This window comes from Clytia hemisphaerica, unplaced genomic scaffold, assembly GCF_902728285.1.
Source record: "Clytia hemisphaerica strain Z4C2 unplaced genomic scaffold, Clytia hemisphaerica genome assembly, whole genome shotgun sequence".
NCBI lineage: Eukaryota > Metazoa > Cnidaria > Hydrozoa > Leptothecata > Clytiidae > Clytia > Clytia hemisphaerica.
The window spans coordinates 2,375,483-2,398,459 of NW_027103979.1; the positions used below are offsets into that span (position 1 = coordinate 2,375,483).

General features: G+C 33.6%; 2 protein-coding genes across 3 annotated transcripts in view; both read right to left on the bottom strand.

Annotated features, from left to right (window-relative positions):
• The window catches only part of LOC136810983 (AT-rich interactive domain-containing protein 3B-like), a 32,160-nt gene extending 18,926 nt beyond the window's left edge, over positions 1-13,234 (bottom strand). The window contains exon 1 of one of the 2 annotated variants that reach the window (XM_067067581.1): positions 12,895-13,234. In XM_067067581.1, the coding sequence (XP_066923682.1) occupies positions 12,895-12,970 (76 nt within the window). In that variant the 5' untranslated portion in view covers positions 12,971-13,234. Of the gene's footprint in view, positions 1-2,776; positions 3,035-12,894 lie in introns of those variants that run through there. The other variant, XM_067067583.1, reaches the window with a different exon arrangement.
• The window catches only part of LOC136810989 (dynein intermediate chain 2, ciliary-like), a 285,291-nt gene that overhangs the window by 220,966 nt on the left and 41,348 nt on the right, over positions 1-22,977 (bottom strand). The window lies entirely within an intron of this gene.

Here is a 22,977-nt window from a genome sequence, read left to right on the forward strand (position 1 = left end):
AATCACTAAAAAATAAGAACAATTTAAGAACAATGCTGAGCTTGAAATTACTCAATTTCTAGCAATTTCGGGGTTAAAGTAAAAAAAATTGGGTATACCGCCTAAAACACACCAATCACACACTATAAATAAGAACAGGATCAGAACAATTTGAGTCTCGAAGTGCCAAAAAAAAAAGAACAGCCGAGCCTCAGAAAAATTTTACAGGTTCTTATAAATAAAAGTGTAATCTATAAGACTTCAATACTATTTCTGGAAGAAAAAAAGGACAAAAATTATCAATTGGGTTAGAAATATCAAAATCGGTAGCCAGGAATATCACTTCTGCAATGTCCTTTCAAAAAGGGTACTCTGCTCCTCAACGTCCTCAAAACGGTTTTTTCTCCAAATTTGGAATCGAAAAACCCGAAAGCATTCATTTGCTTAAGGAACTTGATTTGCCCATACTGAATGTTTTATCACCCTATTTTAAGGTATATTTAAGTTATTTGGATAGGCCTACATTTATAAGAATTGATACTGTACTTCGTTTTTGATTTTTGAACGAAACCCCGAAGTGAAGAAATATATAACTCAACTTTTCATTGTCATTGTTACAGATTAGCAAGTCGAAAGCGGAAATCTGATCAAAATGTTAAGTTCGGTAATGATTGTCTTTCTCTCTCAAAAAAAATCATTTTGAGGAGGTTGCAGTCTCCATCTCTTATGTAATGCGCATGCTCAACTTGCCGCGCAACGTGCCATGGCCGCGCGAAATTAATTCGAAACGGCGACAATTAAGAGTTAGTAACTCATGTATCATATCTTCAATATGAATGTATGAAGAATAAATTGAGGCAGTTTTAAAAACTCTTGCTTGTTTTTATTAATGGGCTAGCCCAGCTGGCACACAACGTTGTTTCGACGTTTTAACGTTAAGGCCGGCGCAAATGAATCCAACATTCAATCCAACTTTTCAAATTCATTGTTGGACGAAATGTTGGACGGAAGGTCACGTGGAAACATTCGAAAAGTTGCATGAAAAGTCATTTGCGCAAAAACGTCAAACATTTTCATCCAACATGATTACGCAAATGCATCCAACATTGAAACCAACATAAAAGTTACGTCAATCTCATAAAAAATGTTGGATGAAAAGTTTGACGGCGATCAAACTTCATCCAACATGATTTCCAACAACTTTCTTAAAAATTTGCAATTTTATGACTTGCACAAAAATGAACCCAACATTTGATCCAACAATAATGTTGGATCAAATGTTGGATTCATTTGCGCCGGCCTTTAGCAACGTCCATATAACGTAAGATGAACGTTGAAACAACGTTCTGTGCCAGCTGGGAGATTGCGGAGAGACTCAATATTGACTAACATAAAACTTATAACCGCCCCCCACCCCGCCAAGTAGTTTAGATAAAACGAAAGAATATATAAGAGCTAAAAGATCGTAAAATTGTGTACAGGAAAATGTAAACCGTTTCATATGTCACATTGGATGCGAATTAAAAGTGTTTTAATTATCCGCGCGGATCATATCCAAGACGCCAGTCTCATCCATTAATACTCAATCAGATATCAAAATATTTGCATTTAATTAAACATAAGCGAGTTATAAGGGGAAAAGGTAAGTGTTATTTAATAACCATTAAAATTAGTGTTTTTCAATATGTTATGAAATTAAAGGAATCTTGTAAGCAATATATTATATACCTCTCTGAGATTGTATATTTTTAATCAAACTCATAAAATCTTTTTTTAAACACTCAATTACATCCGAGATACATTTTATTGCGAGTTATTATTTTTTTTTTGCTGTTTCATAACACAAGTCCGCTTCATATCCCCTACTGCGCTTGTTTTCTTAGCTCGTTGTGCGGGATGAACTTTTTGTTAAAGTCACTTCCGATATAGCCGTAATTGTCCGTCCGTTTGGTATGTGTAAATATATATATCGTTAATTTATTTCAATATTAATTGATCACTGTCATTCGTTATTAATGCTAAGTCATTAATGAAGTTAAGTAAATCGGTAAAACTACGACGACGAACGAAAATTTAACAGGCTAGTGAGTTTCAACCAATCAAATTTCGTATTTTCACTAGCCTATTACATTTTTTGTCCGTCGTCGTGATTATCCTGGTATGCTTAACCTCAGTATTAATGCGGAGGGTATTGAATGTAATATTTGTTTGTATTCCCAAACAAGATATTTTTGCGTTAGATAAGAGAACTCCCCCAAAACCACTTTTTCGTTAGAAATTGAGTAGAAGCATACCAAGCAGGATGCGCCCTTATCGCGATCACGATCTCGATGTTCGTTACGGGATCAAATATTTTATTCTATTTTAGCTCAAACAGCTCATGCGTAATACTAAGAGACAGCCTTCACCATTGAGTTTCAAGCCCGAAGATCTAGAGGGGACACTCCTGGATGGGAAATGAAACCACTTATTTCCCATCCAGACAGAACGCCCTCGCGTAGTTTTTACACAAACGCCGGATTGAAACTAAAATATATCGCTAGATTTCTGAAAATGTAGTCCTCCAAAACAAAGGAAACGCTAGATACAATCCGTCGTCATGATTACGGCGCGTTCTATGCGCGTTTGTGATGGGAAATAAATGGCTTCAATTTTTCATACCTGAGAAGAGTTAAAGTTTCGCCTCTAGCCCTTCGGGCTTGAAACTCAATGGCCTTCACTGGACCTGGCTTTGGATAAACCAGTAGCCTTCTTCTTCACAATCAAGTGCAAAGTGTTTAAAAATATAACTCCTTACCGTGAGGTAAACTTTTTAAAATCATCATCTTTGCAAAAACCAATTAAATAAATTAAATCTTCACTGAAAATCAAAATCAACTCCAAATATTAGAAATGTAGTTTAATTGCAATGCTCAAGGTAGGACTACTTCAAATTTGGTAATTCTATTTTCGTTGGTATGTGTGTGCGGTTATTATAACACACGGTTGCCAGCGAAGAGCAAGTCCAACCTACAATGAGCCTAACATGCAAATAAAGAAGACAAGCGAAAAGAGCAAAAAAATGGCCAATTTGTTGATCTTTAATATCAAAAAGAATATCTAAAACGTTTTTTTTAAACAATCAGGGGGTCTTGATTATCATTGTATTTAATCACTTTATTGTTAACTTGCAATTGTTTTAATGATTCGAGTCAGTATCACAAATTACTTAAGTTACCGGAAATGCGGTTTTAGAGACTCTGTGGTATTAGCTTTCTCGTTTTTTTGTGTTGTTTTGTTTCTGTGTTTTCATTTTTCTTTTATCTTGATTAAAATAAAGAAACTGTTTTAACAATAGATATGGATTAACATATTACCCAATCAGAAATAGGTATCAACAGTTCTGATTTAATGACCCTTGTTTGAAAATTCATAGGTGATTAACACAACCTATTTGATATAAACCTACATTCCTTTGTGTTTAGAAGGATTAAAAAAAATAGATAAGTGATTTCGAATAACTCATTATTTTTTCTTATTGATACATTTTTTGTGTTGTTTTTTGATTCCATCTCAATGTTACTTTATCATTAGTTTAATACTTTTTAAGCATCCAATTAGAGCATGTAATGAGATGGATTTGATGATCACGTCCGGTCGAGATGATTTACAAGGACTGCTGATAATGCAAAAAAACAAACTTTCCAAGTAAAATAGGCCCTGACGTTGTCATTATCGATATAGGCTGCCAAATTCTCTCTGGTTTATAACAATTGGGTCTCTTTAACTCGAACCTTTAAAGCTCGAATTTCATTTTAACTCGAACAAATTTTATGATCCATTCAGTTAAAAATGCATTATAACCTTTACACTATGACTTGAAATCTCCTTTATTCGAACAAATTTGTGTACCCATCCGTGCGTGTTCGAGTTATGGAGACACTACTGTAGATAATTTCCGCAGTCAACGCAAAAAGTACTAAAAGTTCGAATGGATGCTCAAAGTGTTAGTGCTTGAAGTCTTGTGAGTTGCCAAGGAGAAGACGATTGTCGACTTAACCGCGCTTAACCGGAACATAATTTCCTGATTTTCTATCACGTTCTCCGATCCCAGCCAAACTCTTCTGATAGTATTCTTTTAGGCTTTTTCGGGCTCTTTCAAGCTTTTCTCTTTTTTCGAAAAAATTTCTCTTGAGGGAAAAGCCCTGATATCAAACAAACCTTTCCCGCAAAGGACAAACTTTTAAAATGATCTCGATATTACAGTCTGTTCCTCTAAAGAATCCTGCATTGTAACACGCGTGCGTAATTTGTCGTTCTTTAAACCATATGTAGTTAATTCCCGTGATAAACAAAGAGGTATGGATTCGTAGGGGTGGACAAATTTGTCGTTTTTTATGAAATTTGACGTAAGGCTATGGAGCCCCTTACCCGCAAAATCTGACTCTAGCTGAAATGATAGCAGACAAAAGACAAAAGACATGAAACTTTCTCAAAAGTTACTAACAACATTAGAACTATCATATGCTTCTCACTCGTTAGATCTACAGTGAGATGCATCCGTGGATCGAGAGGTAGAGTACGACTACCTCAAGATGAAGTTTAATTTTTTTTTTCCTTTCTTATACATAATCCATAATTCTAGTAGAATTTTATTTAAATCCAAAAGATCCATGCCGGGACAGGCTCCGGTATATAGTATATTTTATATTTTTCAATACCGACTTGTATTTAATTTCTCTAGTATATTACGTTCCGAAAATGCTTGAACGAAAAAAAAATAAAAAAAATCCGGGAAAAAAAAATAAAAAAAATCTGACTTTCCTGTACAGTAAATAAAAATTGTGTACAGACTAGTAATTATTTTGTGAATAATATTATGTCAAGTAATGTAACACATTTACAGAACAATTAAAAATACAATTTAAGTATTAATTCCTATGCCGACTTACGAAACGGACACTCTAATCCATCGGTCATAATCTTTTATAAGGAGAGTCACTTCCCCTCCATAATTTATTTCCATACTTTTGTTTGTTTGTTCTACTTATAAGAAATATTTCAAAAATAAAAAGACAAAAGATTATTTTTCGGGGGACTTTTTCCTCAAAGTTTACTAGAAATTCTGTCAACTTTTAGGTTGGGGGTACATGGTACATGTGTACATAATGGGAATCAAGGGAATCGCAGTGGTTAATTTGATCGCTAAAATTTGTAAACTGAATTTGTCATATATGTTCCCTACCGCAACAATGCGCTCCCTCTTATAATTAAAAGGTATTAAATTTATGTGACAAAATCAAAAAGTAATTATCAACGGAAATTCAACCCAAAGATATCCGTCTATGAAATCTAATGAGAAAGTTCTCCTAAAATCCTATGTCTTTAGCATGTCCTGTTAACAACGCTTCAAGTAGCCGTACATTCGATTCACATACAAAATACATTTTGTAATGTTCAAAGGTATGTAAACTGTCTCGCATCGGATTAAAACATTTGGCGACTTTTATCAACGTTTTGTAATGACTTAATCATTAAAAAGAATCCCGATTAACAATGTGCCACTTTTTTAAAAAGATGATACCAAAATATCACATATTTTTGTCTAGTGCTATTTCTTTTTAGCGGTATTTGTCTTTTTGATAGGAAACTTTATTTAAGTGAATCAAGTCATACTTTATCAATTTTGGCGGAAAGTAAGTATTCTTTTATTTCCTGAAATTAATTTTTGCTGTGTTTGTCTTTTGTATGATTGCCGGTTATGGCTAGATCCATGTAGCGGTTTTCTCTTTAATAGTATTCAATGTTTCTTTCATATCCATCTTACCTGATCTTACCCCCTGTCAGGTGGCAATGACAGTTTAGATTTATGTAACATTAACTTTTTATGTTTGCAATTCTACCTTCATCATAACGGAATGCTAAATAACAAATTAATTACTTGACTTAAAAAGGTTTAAGTTCCGTTTTCTTCAACTTGTCCCATTCTAGCATTCAATTGTATTCCAGGCGAACTATTGACAACCTCGTGCTCGGCATGGTGGACATTAACAAGACAGATATTCAACTCCTCCTTCACCGTTTGACTTGCGATTCGCCCGGTTAATTGATAGAGGAGGCTCCTAAAATGTTTTCTTCATGTTAAATTAGCAAAGTCTCTAATATCCATAATTTAAACCGTTGAACAAGTTGTTTGGTTCTTTCAGGCAAGAAAACCATATATACAAAGTCTCTAATTCGAATTTTCCGTTTCTCGAACATGTTTAACCCCCCCTCCCTTGCGATGTTCGAGTTAGAAAGAATCAATTGTAAATTTTAAAAGTTTTTTTTCAATTATCTTATATATCACTGACCACAAAAAAGTTTCCGACTCAACCCGTTATGTTATTTAGAATATATATTTAGATGTCATGCGGTTAGAAATGTCATGGCGTTTCTTAGTTCTTCTTGGCGACGAGTTTACAATATAATTACTTGTTACTTCCTGGTTCTATAATGTCTCGTGTTTTTAAGATTTGGGTTGCTAAGCTTTTCAAGATCAAATAGTGCAAATACTGTCAAGGGCCTTCTTTATAAGTTTACAGCCTTCGTTACACCACCATGTACCCCAGACCCTCGCCCGACTGGAAAATCATGCCAAAATTTCGTCCCCGGTTGAAAAAAAATCCTTCAATTTCATCCCACTGGGAAATTGACTTGATTTTATCCCCATTCAAAATTCAATGTAAAAAAATTTAAATGCTGTCTAAAACCATCCCCATTGATTTTATCCCCGGTGTGGGGAAAAAGTTCCACTGGGGCTGTGAGACAGGGATTTTTCCTTAAATGACAGGGACCTTTTTTACCAGTTGCCACCTTCTTTAAATTCTGAATGAACTTGATCAATGTAGGTATTTCGTATTTAAACCGCTCATTTGTAACGTTGCCAAGATTTAGTAGAGTTTCTCAAAAGTTCTGCTCAAAATACTGCTCTACTGGCCCTTCTTCGCTATGACTGCATTCATCTATCATTTCTCATCCTTCCCTGAGGGGCTGGATTTACTTTTTTTAGTTGGTTTATAAAGAAAGCCTAGAAAAATAACTCAAAAACTTAGATTCATTGGTTTTGGTGCCTTGAAGTGAAATATGTCTAAAGCGGGCAAGTTATAAAACGGATACCTCTTTGAATGACAGCAATTGAATTTAGAGTAAGAAATTAATGACATTAATAAAAAATTATAATATAAGTGACTCCCGCCAAGAAGTAAAGAGTTTCTAGAAAAGGAAACACATTGTAAAGATAAATTAAACGATTTCACTTATAGATATGGGTTATTTCAAGTGGCCAGCCGTATGTCGGCGTCCAAGTACCGCGCTGGTTATGTAAACAACGCATCATGGGTAGGAAATTTTTCGGATTATTTTTTTTTTCATGCATACTTTGCTTTCTGCCGTAAAATTTATTGCCGCGGTTCATTTTTGGAAAGCTTTCAATTGATTAAGTGTCCCACGCAAATATTAATTGTCGTAACTTGGTCTAATGTTGACATCCCTCTTCTAATATCGACACGCTTCTTTAGAGATAGGAATAGTAGAAAGGTCGGAATCGCCTATGGAAACTATATATTTTTGCTTAGCGACCAGAAAGGAAAAAATCTTTTGTATATCAGTGATTCTGACTTTACTATTATTCATATCTCTAAAACTTGTTGTCGGATTTAGAAGAGGGATGTCGACATTAGACCAACTTACGGTAGTAACTTAAATTGAAAGCCCATAAATCATTACTAACTATTCTAATTCTAATTTATTCTTCAGTTTTCTTCGATGGGGGTCGAGAACCTCAAGGATACAAATTTTAAATCAGATTTCATAATTTTTGTTATCCTTCTTTTCAATTAGAAAGTATCTATTGACCTTCAGATTGGCCTTAGTCTCCCTTGATAAAGGGGGAGGAGTTTTTGGGGTATTATTCCTTCAAGGAAAATCATCCTCATGAGAGATTATCTTGGAATTATTCAAAGGGAATTGCGTATCACCTACTTTAGACTCAAAACACTGACCTACGAAGCACACCCTAGATTGGTCTTATTTTTGAATAGTCTAGATTTTTATTATTGTTTATTTCCAATGATGCGAAAAGCAATCAATAAATAAAATCCCGTCGGTGCCCTTTCAATTCTTAATTGTTTTTGGAGCTAAGCCGGAACTAAAGCTGATTAATTAATGAGTCGATAATATTCAAAATTTAGATTGTTTATATAAATATCTTAAGCTGACGTCACCAACTTTCAATGTATTGTTGGATTAATTCTTGTTTTAGACATGTTTGCCTGATCGATTTGAAAGTTGTTGGTCACGAAAATTACTGATCAACATTTCATACGTGACCTACCCTGCTGTGAAAACATATCTTAAACGCGCATGCTTAATGGATCCTTTCCACAAAAGCAAGTAAGCTTTTCTTATGTTATTTTCCAAAGATGTTTTATTGTTTTAAAAAGTTTTAAAACTGATAGTGATACTCGGACATTTCGATTCATTGCTTTAAGATTTTCCACTTAGAAGTATCTTTCCAACAAGGCATTACTTTTAATTTTATCTTTTCAAATACAATATTACTTAATAATGTGGAGACTGCCAATTTCGAATCCAAAGATGCAGTTTATCTGAGTAAATCCGCTTCACCGTTTCCCTCTCTCTACACGTTTTCTTTTTTTCTAAGAAACTACTTTTACCAAGCAGCATCAATGTTTCTTAAGAAATCGGCCTTTTGAGCCAATGTTTCTTACATGTTTCTAAACTTTTTGACAAGAATTGAAAAATGTTTTTTTCTCATTCTCAGCCTCAGCAAATTTTTTAGATGTTTCTTAGTTTTTAGGCATTCTGAGCCTCATGTTTCTTAAAAGTGTGTTTCTTGAAAAAAAACATGTATTGACTTCTATTCGATCTTCAAGGGACGAAGATTTTCTTTGAATTAAAAGATTCGAACATAGAGAGCATTTTACATAAACTACTTCTAAGCTGAGGGGACCCATTAAAGAAAAGTTGGTATTGTAAAGAGTTGACCATGTAAATAACATACATAAACACCCTGGTCTCACAGCCCTGGCCGAACTTCTTTCCCCAATGTGGGTACAAATTCCTATTGAAATCCCAATGGGGATAGAAATTATATTGTTCCAAGGTTAAAAAATCCAGTGGGATGGTTTTGGAGTGCAATTTTTAAACATTGAATTTCGATTGGGGATGAAATCATAGTCAATTTTCCAGTGGGGCCGGGGACTAAATTTTCGCTGACTTTTTCAGTAGGGCTGGGGTCCCAGCGGGACATAGGTTCAGTATTTGGGGAGATGACAGATATATTGAGGAATGCTTTTTAATCTGATAGTAGACAGTTAGCTAACAAACACCAGAGACATCAATATTGCCTCCGAAGTGTCTTTCTAACATAAATTGTATCTCTTTATTCGGATTACTGGAAAACAAAACATTATCGACAAATGTTAAGATGCATCAAAAATCAGATTACACCATATTGCTTCATCTTGATCATCTTTATTTATAAGAAAATTTGAATCTCATTTCTTTTATGATGGCTTGCATAGATACACTTGTTTTTGGATATTGTTTTCCAGGGCTACTACCTTAAGGGGATTAATTTTCGCGGTAACTTATTTTCACGAGACAATTTTTTTCACGAAATAATTTAATTTTCGCGGGACTTATTTTCGCGAAGACGGGAATTCTAAATTTTCGCGAGGATTAAATTTCGCGAGTTTCGCGAGAAGTGGGCTTTCTCGAAAGTTCAAAACTAAAAAATCGAACAGTAGACCAATAAAAAACTTGCTTTTGTCTAAAGATATAACAAGCTTTGTTGATGAAAACTCTCTGTCGTACCGATTGATATGTCTTTAATAGGTATAATTTTTCTGAAAACAAAGGGAAATTATGTCTAAAAAAACTTAATTTTCGCGAGGATTATACTTTGCGAATTTGGCGAATCCAAAGGTTTTTAAAATTTTCGCGGGGATTATATTTCGCGAATTTCGGAAAAACTCGCGAAATTCGCGAAATATAATCCCCGCGAAAATTAATCCCCTTAAGGTATTTGATTTAATTTCACAGTAATGAATTTGCAGGAATTTGTCTGGATTTCTTTTCTATATGTAAAGGTATTGTGCCCAAATGTAAATTGTACATATGTCACGGCACTCCTAGGCTGTGTCCTGCCAAAAGGTAGTGCATATGCTTTCCTCTCTGGGATGGCAGTTATCTGGCACCCAGATGGTGAAATTTTCTTCCGACACGCTAAAGCTCTGAAGGTCGGGAAAATTTTAACATCTGGAACCTTTGGGTTACCATTTTTCTTTTTTTTCTGTAAGGTTTCTCAGGCAGCAGAGATTTTCATGCTAAATTCAGTCGGGTGCAACCGATAGTCAAGCAAAAAGTGTAAGGACAGCTAGACACGACTTGATGCGGTACATCAAACGATGACTACTATAGGTCTCCGATGGTATATTGGCCCGCTCCTTCAGAGCTTTAGCGTGGGCGGCCGCCAATACGCCATCGGAATATCAGATAAGGATGGCAGTACAATGAAGTCATTCATGTCGCTCTCGTGTTCTTACGGTTCTAAATTTATTAATGATGTTCTCTAATAGGATGCTTCAGTAAGAAGCTAAGCTAAGATTAATCCCGTTAGTTGAATTCGATACAATTTGAATACACAATATTGTAATTGAGGCACTTTTGAGATAACAGGAAATCAAAATGAGTCATCAAGTATAGACAGCTTGTATTATGATTGTGGATTAATTTGTAAAACTGATAACATTCAAAGTTTTCTCTTTAATCTTCATTTGCTATGTCTAGACCGACCTCCCCTCTTCAGAATATAGTAAGATTGAAATAAACCACTTCAGGAATATTTAAGCCCTAGCTTCCTCTCCAAAGTCTCTTGCCTGTTTATTTTCGTGTTTCTATAGGACCCACGTATAGCTAATAAGTTTGTTTTCAAATGTAAATATATTGGCAATAAATGAGTTAATTGGGGATAGATGAATATTGACATAAATAATTTGTAATACATGTTTTAAAGCCGTCCGTTTTCTTGTGATTAACCAACACAAATTTAAAGCTTAGCACAACTGGCACCTATACCTCCGAAATCTCACCAAATGTGGATGGATATCCCAGTCTGAGCCTTTTTGAAAAGTGTTTGACAGTTCTAATTTCCAATTGATGACAGAATTTGATAAAAGTGATTAATTTCAATCGGCAAGAAAATGTATCCAATTTCAAGAAGTAAAAACATTGCAATCAACCTAATTAAGATGAAAATGATTGATTAGGAACTATTTAAAACCATTTTTGAAATGAATAGACTTCCGAGCAGGTCTTGCTTGCTTCATGCATTCTAAGTATGATGTTTTATCACTTTTGTTCAAGACCTTTGCTAGAGCCAAGGAGTATTGATTATGTTTAATGTTTCTGTCTTTTCTGGTCATCCTAAATTGATTTGTATTCTCAAATCAAAGTGCAGTCCCCTTGCACTGGTAAAGATAATTTTCTTCGAACTCAGAGAGGAATATATTTCTCTTCCGCGGAGCAAGAAAAATATTATTGATCAAGAAAAATACATATTATTAAATATTATTGATCAAGAAAACAAGAAAAGCAATCTTAAGAAAACCTCGTAAATCATACTCTTCCACGGAGCAAGAAAAATATTATTGATCAAGAAAACAAGAAAAGCAATCATAAGAAAAACTCGTAAATCTTAAGAAAACCTCGTAAATCATACTCTTCCACGGAGCAAACTTTTTCACTCATCCTCGTGATGCGTTGAAATTAAATGTAGTAAAAATAAGGTAACTCTCCGCTTTTTAAAGGGGGTCTCATTGTTTGCGTTAGAGCGGAACCGGTTTTCAAACGGAGTGGTGAAATTCGACGAAGATGTCAACGGAATTTCAGAAATTCGGCCGTCTGTAGGAGACGGAAAAGGCAATTTTAGTGCGAAAAAAGACGGAATTTAGCAAAAGGTTTTGCGAAATATTGGCAAAGAATATTCAAAATTCCCGAAATTTTTGATAAAGCTCTTGAATTTCAAAGAATTTTTCGGTGGCGGAATTTTTATTCTTTTCCAGACGGGAAAAATTGGCGGAATACAGCTTCCCACTCTTTTCATGAAATTATGAAAATGATAACAAAGCCGAGTTCATCTTTGAAGAAAACATGGCTGGTCATCGTTTGTAAAAGTGTATGGAATAATAGGAGGTATAATATTAACCTTTCGCGATTACTCTTAGGTGCCAAATAAACGGCCCCCTCCCGCTTGTTAATTTTTCGAAAATTTTCTAACCCCCCGGACCTTATTAGGACCCCCCCCCTGTTTATTAATTTTTAAGAATATTTTAAGTTGGCAAAAAGAAGTCCCCTTATTTTGCTCCAACAAAAAGCTTAATTTTAGCCTATATTTACCTTATTTTTGGGTTTTCAGAAGTACAATTTTCAACCCCCCCCCCCGGCATTTAGGTCCCCCCGTTCATTAAAATTTCGAAAATTTTCCTTTGAAGCTTTAGGATATATTTTTAACTTTTTCAGTTTCAAGCCTAAAAATGTTCTTATTTTGACCATTTGGTGGGTATACCAAAATAAGAACATTTTTAGGCTTGAAACTGAAAAAGTTAAAATTATATCCTAAAGCTTCAAAGGAAAATTTTCAAAATTTTGATCATTTTCCTAAGAAATATGGTGTTTTTGAATCGACAAAGCCGGCAAAGTATTCTTAACATTTTCATTGTCGGAGCCTTATGTTTCTATATAGTTTGTTCTTATAAAGAAAAAGCGTGTATACGTTTTGGTATAAATCTACCAAGCTTAGGATAGCCTTCCTATACCCTGGGAAGAAATATGAAATTGAATTGAAACAAATGAATATTCAAGAAAACTTACCAAAAATAAATTTCAAAAGTGAATGCTGTGAATAATCCATTAAATCCATATCAATTGAAAATGTTTTAATCTTCATCAAATATTTATCGTAAATTTCTAAATGTTGACAAAAATTTTTCGATATCCAATTAGAAAATAACCGGCGCAAAATTACACAACAAAATTCTCAAATTTTTCTGTTTCTTCAGAAATCACTTTCCTCCAATAAAATATTTTTACCTACAGCTGATTGTATCACGGAGCTAAACAGGATAATACGTTAACAAAGTGAAATTAAATTCTTATTTGCTCTTTTTGCGTATAAAAATGTTTTTCCGATGTAATCCAATACACTCTGTAGTCTGCATTCCATTCAAATGAATTTATAAATAATATAAATTTTGATATTAATGTTAAAAATGTCTCGATTTAATTTTAGAATCAAATTTTTTTAATAATTTAATGTGTATTTCTAAAATTAGAATCTTTTCTTGAAGATGGGCAGAATCCCGGACAAAAGGTTGCGGAGTTTTCAAAAATACACCCCTATCTCATAGCCCTGGAGGAACTTCTGCGGAATAGGGAATGTAGCCTTCTTTCTCTAGATCTGTGGGTGGCTTGAAAAAGTCTGTATCATATTTTTTTTATAAGAACAAACTATATAAGAACATAAGGCTTCGATGACCGAAAGTTAAGATCAAGTTAAGAAGATTTTAAGGCTTCAGGGACTCTAAAACCTAAAACAGCCAATTTCTTAGGAAAATGGACAAAAATACATAAACAATGGGAAAAATAAGAACATGTTAAGAACATTTTTAGGCTTGAACCTCAAAAAGTTAAGAACATCCGAAGGCTTCAAAAAACTTTAGATGTTCTTATGAAAAAAATATGTATGGATGGCGGAGTATCGACTTTGCTTTGTGTTGGATGAGATCGCTTTTCATTCAGCACTATTAAAAGTATCTGTATTGCGATAGAAAATCATCTATATTTTGAGTATTAGGATGAAATATTTTTTATAATAATGTCACCATTTGTACAAATAATAGTAGCAGTGCTAAAAATTTATACAAACCATAGATTTATATATCCCGAAGGGTTAGATGTCGTGGCTTTAAAGGGTTCTGACCACAGATATCTAAGCCCGAAGGGCTAGATAGGCAACTTTAAGCTTTCTCCAGCAAAAAAAAGTGAAACAAAAATTTGACTTTTTAAATTTCGTGCCGATGGATAGGATCCAGTATTTTAATTGTTTTCGGAGCGCGAGATCAAAAAACGTAGGCGGCAAACCCTATTTCACATCTCTCAAACCGGTGAAATTGCATATTTTAGTCACGTGACTCTGGTAGGAAATCCTTCCAAAGATGAGCTTCACTTTTTGATAAAAGCCGCAAATCTAGCCCTTCGGGCTTTACAGATATCTGTGGTTCTGACCATAGTCAGAAAATTGATTTTAGTATCTGAACATAAAAGTTATGTTTTAGATTCTTTAACACTTTTAACAAAGAATTGCCTTCATAAATAGCTTTTTAATCAAACCCCTTAAGAGTAATTAAGAACTTAATTGCAAAAATGACGTTATGAACTTTAAAAAGACGTTAATAACATGTTGCATCACCTTCTTTTATAAAAAGTGCTAAGTTTTAATAGGTAATTAACCTTTTTCTTTTGAACTTTTTTCAAACTTTCCGCAAAGAATTGAACTATTTTAAATTTTGCGGAAAAATTTTCTAAAAAGATGTGTCAAAAGTTATGACTGTTTTTTTAAGCAAAATCCAGATGAAAAATTGATGAAAAACCACTATTTTGAAGATTTCGAGACAAAGAAGCATTTAAAAAATTTTCCGCAAAAATTTTTATTGTTCGGTAAAAGATCTACAACATCTACTGCGAAAATTTTTTCAAAATGTTTTTTCTTTGCCGAAACTAAGCTCTTCAAAGTTGAAATACTCTTCCTCGCAAAAGTCTTCATTTTCTTCTTCATCAATTTTTTTCAATGCAATTTTTGAATTTTCAGATTCAGGAATAGTTTGTCTAACAGAAAATGTATAACATGCCATAGTTTTGTTGGTTAAATCAGTCAGAAAACACATTTTAAACACGGCAATTATGAAAAATTCACTATGGTCAGAGTCCTTAAGCCATCGCAATAAAAAAAAAGTGAATATCGGAAAAAATATTGTTGCTTTTGTTTTCGAAAACCCACGGTCACCATTGGTCAAGCGCTGAAATTTCATTGTAATGTCACGTGACCTAGGTAGGATTTTCTACCTAACCGTGGCACACTTTTCAGCAAAAGTACGCCATCTAGCCCTTCGAGCTTTATAAATCTATGATACAAACTGACATTATCCCGCTACAATGAACTATTATCATACAACAACCATATTACTGTATTACGCGGTTTATAAACGACTCCAGTCTACAATTTTACTCAATTTTCCAGTCTGGAAAGGAGGGAAATGTTACGCCGGAGCTGCGCCAACTTAACTGGGAAAAGTCGAAGGCAGCAGATCTCAAACCTCAAATCTACGCCGGAGATATCCGGTGCACAAGCCGCAATTTCCAGACTGGTCAATTTTACTCAACATGCACTAAAATTAAATCTCACCTGTTCGATGACTTCAACGTCGGTGATGCAAAAATTTCTTTTTAAGATAATAATTTGCTCTGAAAGTGTTATGGAAGATATGAAATAGTTTTTACATATTCTGTTCAATTTCATAAAATTTACGTAACCTTAGTTGATAAGTCCCCAGAACTTTAACAACTTGTCAAAAAAAATGTTAAAAATTGAAATATTAAGTTTTATTTCAGACTTGATATGTACTCGGATTAAAGAATATTTTTGATGGATTAAACTCAAATAAAATTTCCAGTTTTGAAAAGTTAAAAATATAGTCAAACACTCTTGGCTAGGATGTGCATTTAAATCTTCTTTTGCTTCACTTTTAAATATAAGCGAAGGAAGGGTACGGAAATTCCCACTCTGAATTACAAACCTGTAAAAAGAACCACAAATTGAGTTCAAAAAATAGGAGTTTTCTAAGAGGTTGGCAACAAACTAGACATTTCATTATATGTTACTTACGTATGGCTAACAATGCGAAAGTTCCCTCAAAATCAAATGAAAATATATTTCCGCCGGCAGTAAATTCGAATACACCCTTTTTTCATAAGAATACACTTTATAAGAATGTCCATGATGAAAATGGCCAAAGAATTAAGAATAATACTAAGAATATCACCATCATGGAATTTTTGCTACACGCTTTTTTTTATAATTTTTAATTTCGCATAGATGTATCGAGAAAATTTTTGGGGCGCAAATTATGGTTTGGGCGTTTGGCTGCGGGCGTACTACGGCCTATATTCTAAAGGTGGACTCACTCACAAAGATAAAAAGTGATAAAAGTGATAAAAACAGCGCTTTTCTTAATAATTAAAATACGCTAGTGCAAGAAGTGTAACCAAGCCTTTGTAAACATTCATCTTGAGAACTTTTTAATGGCTGCTGATTGCACATGCTTTTGAAACTTGCTGCTGTTGTATAAATTTTTATCATGTTTTCTGGTCTTTTGGAGAGTATTTAAAGAGGTTTAATATTCGTTTACTACTGAGTGTTTTATGTTTGTGTAGTTTGTGAATACACCAATAAATTGATCATGTCAGTAAAGTAGTACAAAAAGAGTTAATTTTCCACAACAACAACATTTTTATTTAACCCTCTCTTCTCTTCTTCACCAAAACTACAAACAGCGCAGGTATGATCTTTTTTTCCTCTTTTTACCAGATAGTTATGTGTTAATAGTGAAACCAGTTGTGACAAACAGTCAGTTTTAGCAAGTATTTCCTAGAAATCATGTCAATTGAAATTTAGCAATCATTTTCGTAATCAAAACGACCCTGCCTGGACACATTGACATTGAACGGTGGGTGTACGAAGGATTTCAAATAACCTATTTTCACCGCCGTACAAAGTTCAGTGGTCCCACCAGACATCGTATGGTGGTGCTTTCCAGGAAGCTTAAATACCCAAAATTCCTACTGGACATTTAGATCCAGCCCCACCGTACACCACCGCACAATTTACGGCGGTGTCCAGGCCAGGGTTGTTAATCGAACTGTGGAACTATCCATCGAAATCAAACCGAAATGATAGCTGTTCGATTACCGAACCTGATTTAGTAAGAAATTTTTTTGATAAGTTTGATTATATGATTTGACAGTTTTTTATCTGATGAAGTTTGATTGGTGTTCGATGAGTTTGGTTAGTAATAGTTCCAGCTTTTCCTCCCCGATGGAATAGACCTTTTTTTAAAGAGGCAACCCTGTTGAATAATTATGTAGTCCAGCATAAAAACAATGATACAGCCATGCATAATTACTGTTTCATGCATATTATAATAATTATGCATGGCTATATCATTGTTTTTTTTTGCTGGACTACATAATTATTCAACAGGGTGGCCTCATTAAAAAAAGGTCTATGATAGATATTGGCTCGCTCTTTAAGCTTTAGCGTGGGCGTCTGCTAATAAGCTGTCTGAATGTTAAAAGAATGGGCAACAAGGTAATAAATCAAACTAATTGAGCTTCAATCAAACTTCACCGATCTTGATACACCTTTTGCTAATCAGGATTTTCATTTTGAATCATTAAAAACTCCAGTTGTACCGTTGTTTGTACAAGATTGCCATTTGTGCACTAAGATTCTTGTTACTTTTCTGGGATCTTTCCCCTACCGTGAGATCGGGTAACTTGCATCAGTGGAGGTAAACATGCATATCCCTCAAATGAATGACCTGTCTGGTCATTAAAATACAAAGTTAAATCAAAACAAAAATGGTAGAGTAGAGCTGCGAGCAGAGCTGCGTAATTGTATTTTAATGACCAGACAGGTCATTCATTTGAGGGCTATGCATATTAGCCTCCACTGATGCAAGTTACCCAATCTCATGGGATAACTGGCAAGAGATTGGGGAGGGTTTGTTTAATGGAATGCAGTTTAAAGCTCAACACAAGGAGTATTATTTCTTTAAAGCTTAAAATTGGAGCTCAACTGCTTTTTGCCTTTAATGGGCTCTTCCAGAAAATGTCCGGAGGGGGGGGGTTAAACTTTCTCCATGGGGTCAACTGATGCTTGTCCATATTCAAATTTTTCTGGAAAGGCTAATGATTTTGATGGTGGGCCATCATTCATACCAGAAAGCGAAGATAGTATACAACAGATTTTTCTGACTAGCCATTTTTCTCAATTTTAGATAAATTCTACTGTTTATAGAAAGAGGTTCATATAAACTTTGCACAAGTGAAAGAAGTCTTTATCACAAGTTCCTTCAAAGCACAAAATGAGGTTTCTGGCATGAAAGAATGAAGAGTTCATTTTTTTTCTTCATCTTCAAAAGAATTTATTATTTTTCTCAAGTATATTGCAGTTCTCTGAATTATTCTCAGTGCCGTAGCAAGGGAGGGGGCTATGCCCCCATTTTTTCAAAAATGGTTATTTTGCTAAATGCAATTTTTTTCTTTTTTAATTTGTCATAATTGCCACAATTGAGTGCATTTTCAAGCAATCTAGAGCTCAAATTTTCAAAATTTTCCCCCTCGGGACAAACCATGGTTGGCCCTCGCGGTGTCACTAAACTTCAGCCCCCCCCCCCCCATTATGAAAATGCTTTCTACGGCACTGATTCTGAAATAAAAGATTTTTTTACGCTTATACCCGCGCTTATAAAATGGAATTCTTTAATCGCATTTTTTAAGGAATCTTTTTTTTAATGCATTGAGACTTTTCATAAAAAACAGGGTATCTACGACCTGTGTGTACAATACAATGTGTATATTTTGTGTAACGTTTCATTCAAAATGCATAATGTTGCAGGAGTCACGTTTCACGCGTCTTCGTCGTTGATGTTCAAATATTATGCGAAATTTTCGACTTTAAGTCATCTTGTTTATTTTTATTTAGTCTTTATTTAAAGTTGGGTAATAAAAATAGATTTACATGAAGTAACTCTAATAAAGTCCAACTATTATAATTTCAAAGAATAAAAAAAACTAGCCGTCCCGGCGTCGTCCGAGACGACTCTTTAACATGATTATTACGCTCGCTTCGCTCGCTTTCACTTTAGAAATTACACATATTTTGTTTACTTATGCGAAATATGTTTTAGTAATGTAAAAGGAAAATTTCTACGAACAGTTAGTTATGTTTTCCAAGGAAACATAGTTAAGACATATTTCTTGTATTTTCCAAGGAAAATCACCGAGTACGATTTATTGTATTTTCCAAGGAAAATACATCTTATATACAGTTTTTTGTATTTCCCTAGGAAAATACCCTGTTACGATTTCTTGTATTTCCCAAGGAAAATCATCTTATGTACAGTTTCTTGTATTTTTCAAGGAAAATTACCTAAAAAAATATGTTGAATTTCCAAGGAAAACTAATTGAAGTAATTTCTTGTACTTTGCAAGGAAAAGGAAAAACATCTTTTGTCAAATCACTTAATATAATTTCTTGTATTTTCGGAGGAGAATTACATCAGACATTTTTTTTTATGTTCAAAGAAAATTAAAACTATTTTGATACTACTTTCATCAAGTTGGTTTTTGAAAAGAAAACTTTAAAATGATAGAGTAAATTGAATGCAAATTAAATGAAAACTGCCTGGGAAGAAATGAAGATCTTGCATTGCTAGAAATTACCACAATGAAAAATATCTTGTAAATATATTCTTTCGTTTAAGTCCTTTAGCCATCGTGGCTAGCCATCGTGGGTAGACATTCGAGGGTGACTTTGAAAGACTTTGAAAGACTTTGAAAGACTTTGAAAGACTTTGAAAGACTTTGACTTGAAGACTTTGAAAGACTTTGAAAGACTTTGAAGACTTGAAAGACTTTGAAAGACTTTGAAAGACTTTGAAAGACTTTGAAAGACTTTGAAAGACTTTGAAAGACTTTGAAAGACTTTGAAAGACTTTGAAAGACTTTGAAAGACTTTGAAAGACTTTGAAAGACTTTGAAAGACTTTGAAAGACTTTGAAAGACTTTGAAAGACTTTGAAAGACTTTGAAAGACTTTGAAAGACTTTGAAAGACTTTGAAAGACTTTGAAAGACTTTGAAAGACTTTGAAAGACTTTGAAAGACTTTGAAAGACTTTGAATAGCTTTGAAAATTTGAAACTTAAATATTTCAAAATGAAAAAGAAAAAGAAGAGTCTTCAATTTCAAAGTGCTCCTGAAAATATTCAAAAAAGAAGATAAGAAAAAGAGAGAAAAGATTAAATGTTTTTCACGGCTTTCATTTTAAAGCTGAAATTTTACTAATGTAAAAACCAACACAGAAAAGGCGCTAAAAGAATTGCCGTCTGCTTAAAAATCGCTAGCGAAAAAGCTTCATGCGAGAATTGGAGAGTTCCGATTTTAGCGTATTATAATATAGATTTAAAAAACAAAATTAGGATAAATTATGTACAAGCCTTACATGTGCAGATTGGTGTAGTAGATGTTAGAGCGTTTTTAAAAGAGACTATAGAGTTCTCATTTTTAATTGATAAGGGTTAATTTATTCCAAGTGGATACAGCTCTAAAATCAAATGTGTTTACACCAAAAGCAGTATTATATCGTTTTTATAATGGCAAAGCTAGGGATTGACCGTTACGGAGCTGATAGACTGATTGCTCTAATTGTGAAAATTTCATGCATAATCTTTGGACCAAGATTATGAATAGATTTGAAGACTTCACAAAGAAGGAGTTTTAAATTACGAGAATGTATTACCGTGAATAGCACAGCTCAAAATCATATATTTACGCTGTGCCGACGAATCGAGATTCTATTCATCGCGCAATCAGCAAAGACAAAAGTAACCATGACGACCATCCAAGATCTTGGATGAGCGTCATAGTCGATATTTTTATTCCCGTCGTTGAAAATACAACTTACAAAAAGTCATCAATGCTTTGTAAAAGGAGTCAGTGATAGAGAATCATAACATAAAGTCTGTCTATTATTTCGATTCAATGAAAGTGACATTTCCATAATTAAAAGTTAGGTAATTACTGTTATACATTTGGGGATTATGTAAAAGATTTCTTTCGAAATAAACTCATTTCAACTACACTTGGAGATTTCTGGGGAATTCGTAAATAGTAAACTGCATACTGATACAGTCTGCTAGACATTAATATGGTAATATTTGCTCTTCATCTTTGATTTTTTCTACAGTGATTAGATTGACACATGCGCGATAAAATTTCTATTATTTGTCTTCAGAGGTTACTATTTTCTTTGAATACTCAGGGTAAGAATGTATGGTTTGAGTATTACAATCAGTCAAGAGAGCTTCGTAATCAAACCCACTATTGGTCATAACTCGAAGTGCCCTATGGTGGCATTTCTCAATCATGTTGATAGCCCCTTTTCCACAGAACATCCAAATAAGTGGGCAGTAATTAAAAGGTGATAGAATATAATCATTGACGAGAAATTTTGTTTGTTCATCAAGGTCAGGAATTTTCTCAGTCGTCTCAGTGCTCTAAGTTTTTGATTAGATAGTTTACAATATATAAGAATGTCCATGATGAAAATGGCCAAAAAATTAAGAATAATGTTAAGAATATCACCATCATGGAATTTTGCTACACGTTTTTTTTATTATAAGAATACACTTTATAAGAATGTCCATGATGAAAATGACCAAAAAATTAAGAATAATGCTAAGAATATGACCATTATGAAATTTTGTGGCTCAAGCTAAGAATGCCATTTTAGAGCATTTTCAATTAAAAATTGTCAATTACCCCAAGTAAGGCTCACTCCTTATTCACAAAAATGGCATTTTATGCTTAAGACATATACTTTAGGATCCTAACCTAAGAATGCTGTAAGAATATTTTAGGATGATTTTCCCAAAAAAAGTTAAGAATATCCATGATGAAATGGATTTACACCATTCTTATAAAAAAAAGCGTGTACTCAAGCTAAGAATGCCATTGTTAGAGCATTTTCAATTATAAATTGTCAATTACCTCCAAGTAAGGCTCGCTCCTTTCACAAAATACCATTTTATGCTTGAGACATATGTACTAAATGTTAAATCTAGTCTGAATTAGGATCGTAACCTAAGAATGCTGTAAGAATATTTTAGGATGATTTTCCCAAAAGGTTAAGAATATCCATGATGAAATGGATTTACACCATTCTTATAAAAAAAAAGCGTGTAAAATAAGGGTTTAAACTTTTGTATTGCATACTGAAACACCTTAAGGGCTCTGACCATAGTCGGAAAATTGACTTTAGTATTTGAACATAAAAGTTATGTTTTAGGTTCTTTAACACTTTCAACAAAGAATTACCTTTATAAATTGCTTTTTAATCAAATCCCTTCAGAGTAATTAAGAATTTAATTACAAAAATGACGTTATGAACTTTAAAAAGACGTTAATAATATGTTGCATCACCTTCTTTTATAAAAAGTGCTAAGTTTTAATGGGTAATTAACCTTTTTGTTTCAAAATTTCTTTACACTGTCCGCGAAGAATTGAACTATTTTAAATTTTGCGGAAAATTTTTCTAAGAAGATGTGTGAAAAGTTATGACTGTTTTTTTAAGCAAAATCCAGATGAAAAATTGATGAAAAACCACTATTTTGAAGATTTCGAGAGAAAGAAGCATTTACAAAAATTTTCCGCAAAAATTTTTATTGCTAATGCTAGGCAAAAGATACACCATCTACTGCGAAATTTTTTCATAATGTTTTTTCTTCGCCGAAACTAAGCTCTTCAAAGTTGAAATACTCTTCCTCGCAAAAGTCTTCATTTTCTTCTTCATCAAATTATTTCATTGCAATTTTTGAATTTTCAGATTCAGGAATAGTTTGTCTAACAGAAAATGTATAACATGCCATAGTTTTGTTGGTTACATCAGTCAGAAAACACATTTTAAACACGGCAATTATGAAAAATTCACTATGGTCAGAGCCCTTAAAGGAAGGAATTTTGGCGAGAATTTATAATTTGGCGGATGACCGAAACAGATTTTTAGAAGAAATTTAATCTGGCAGATGGCTTGAAAATATGGTGCATGGTGGGAATTTT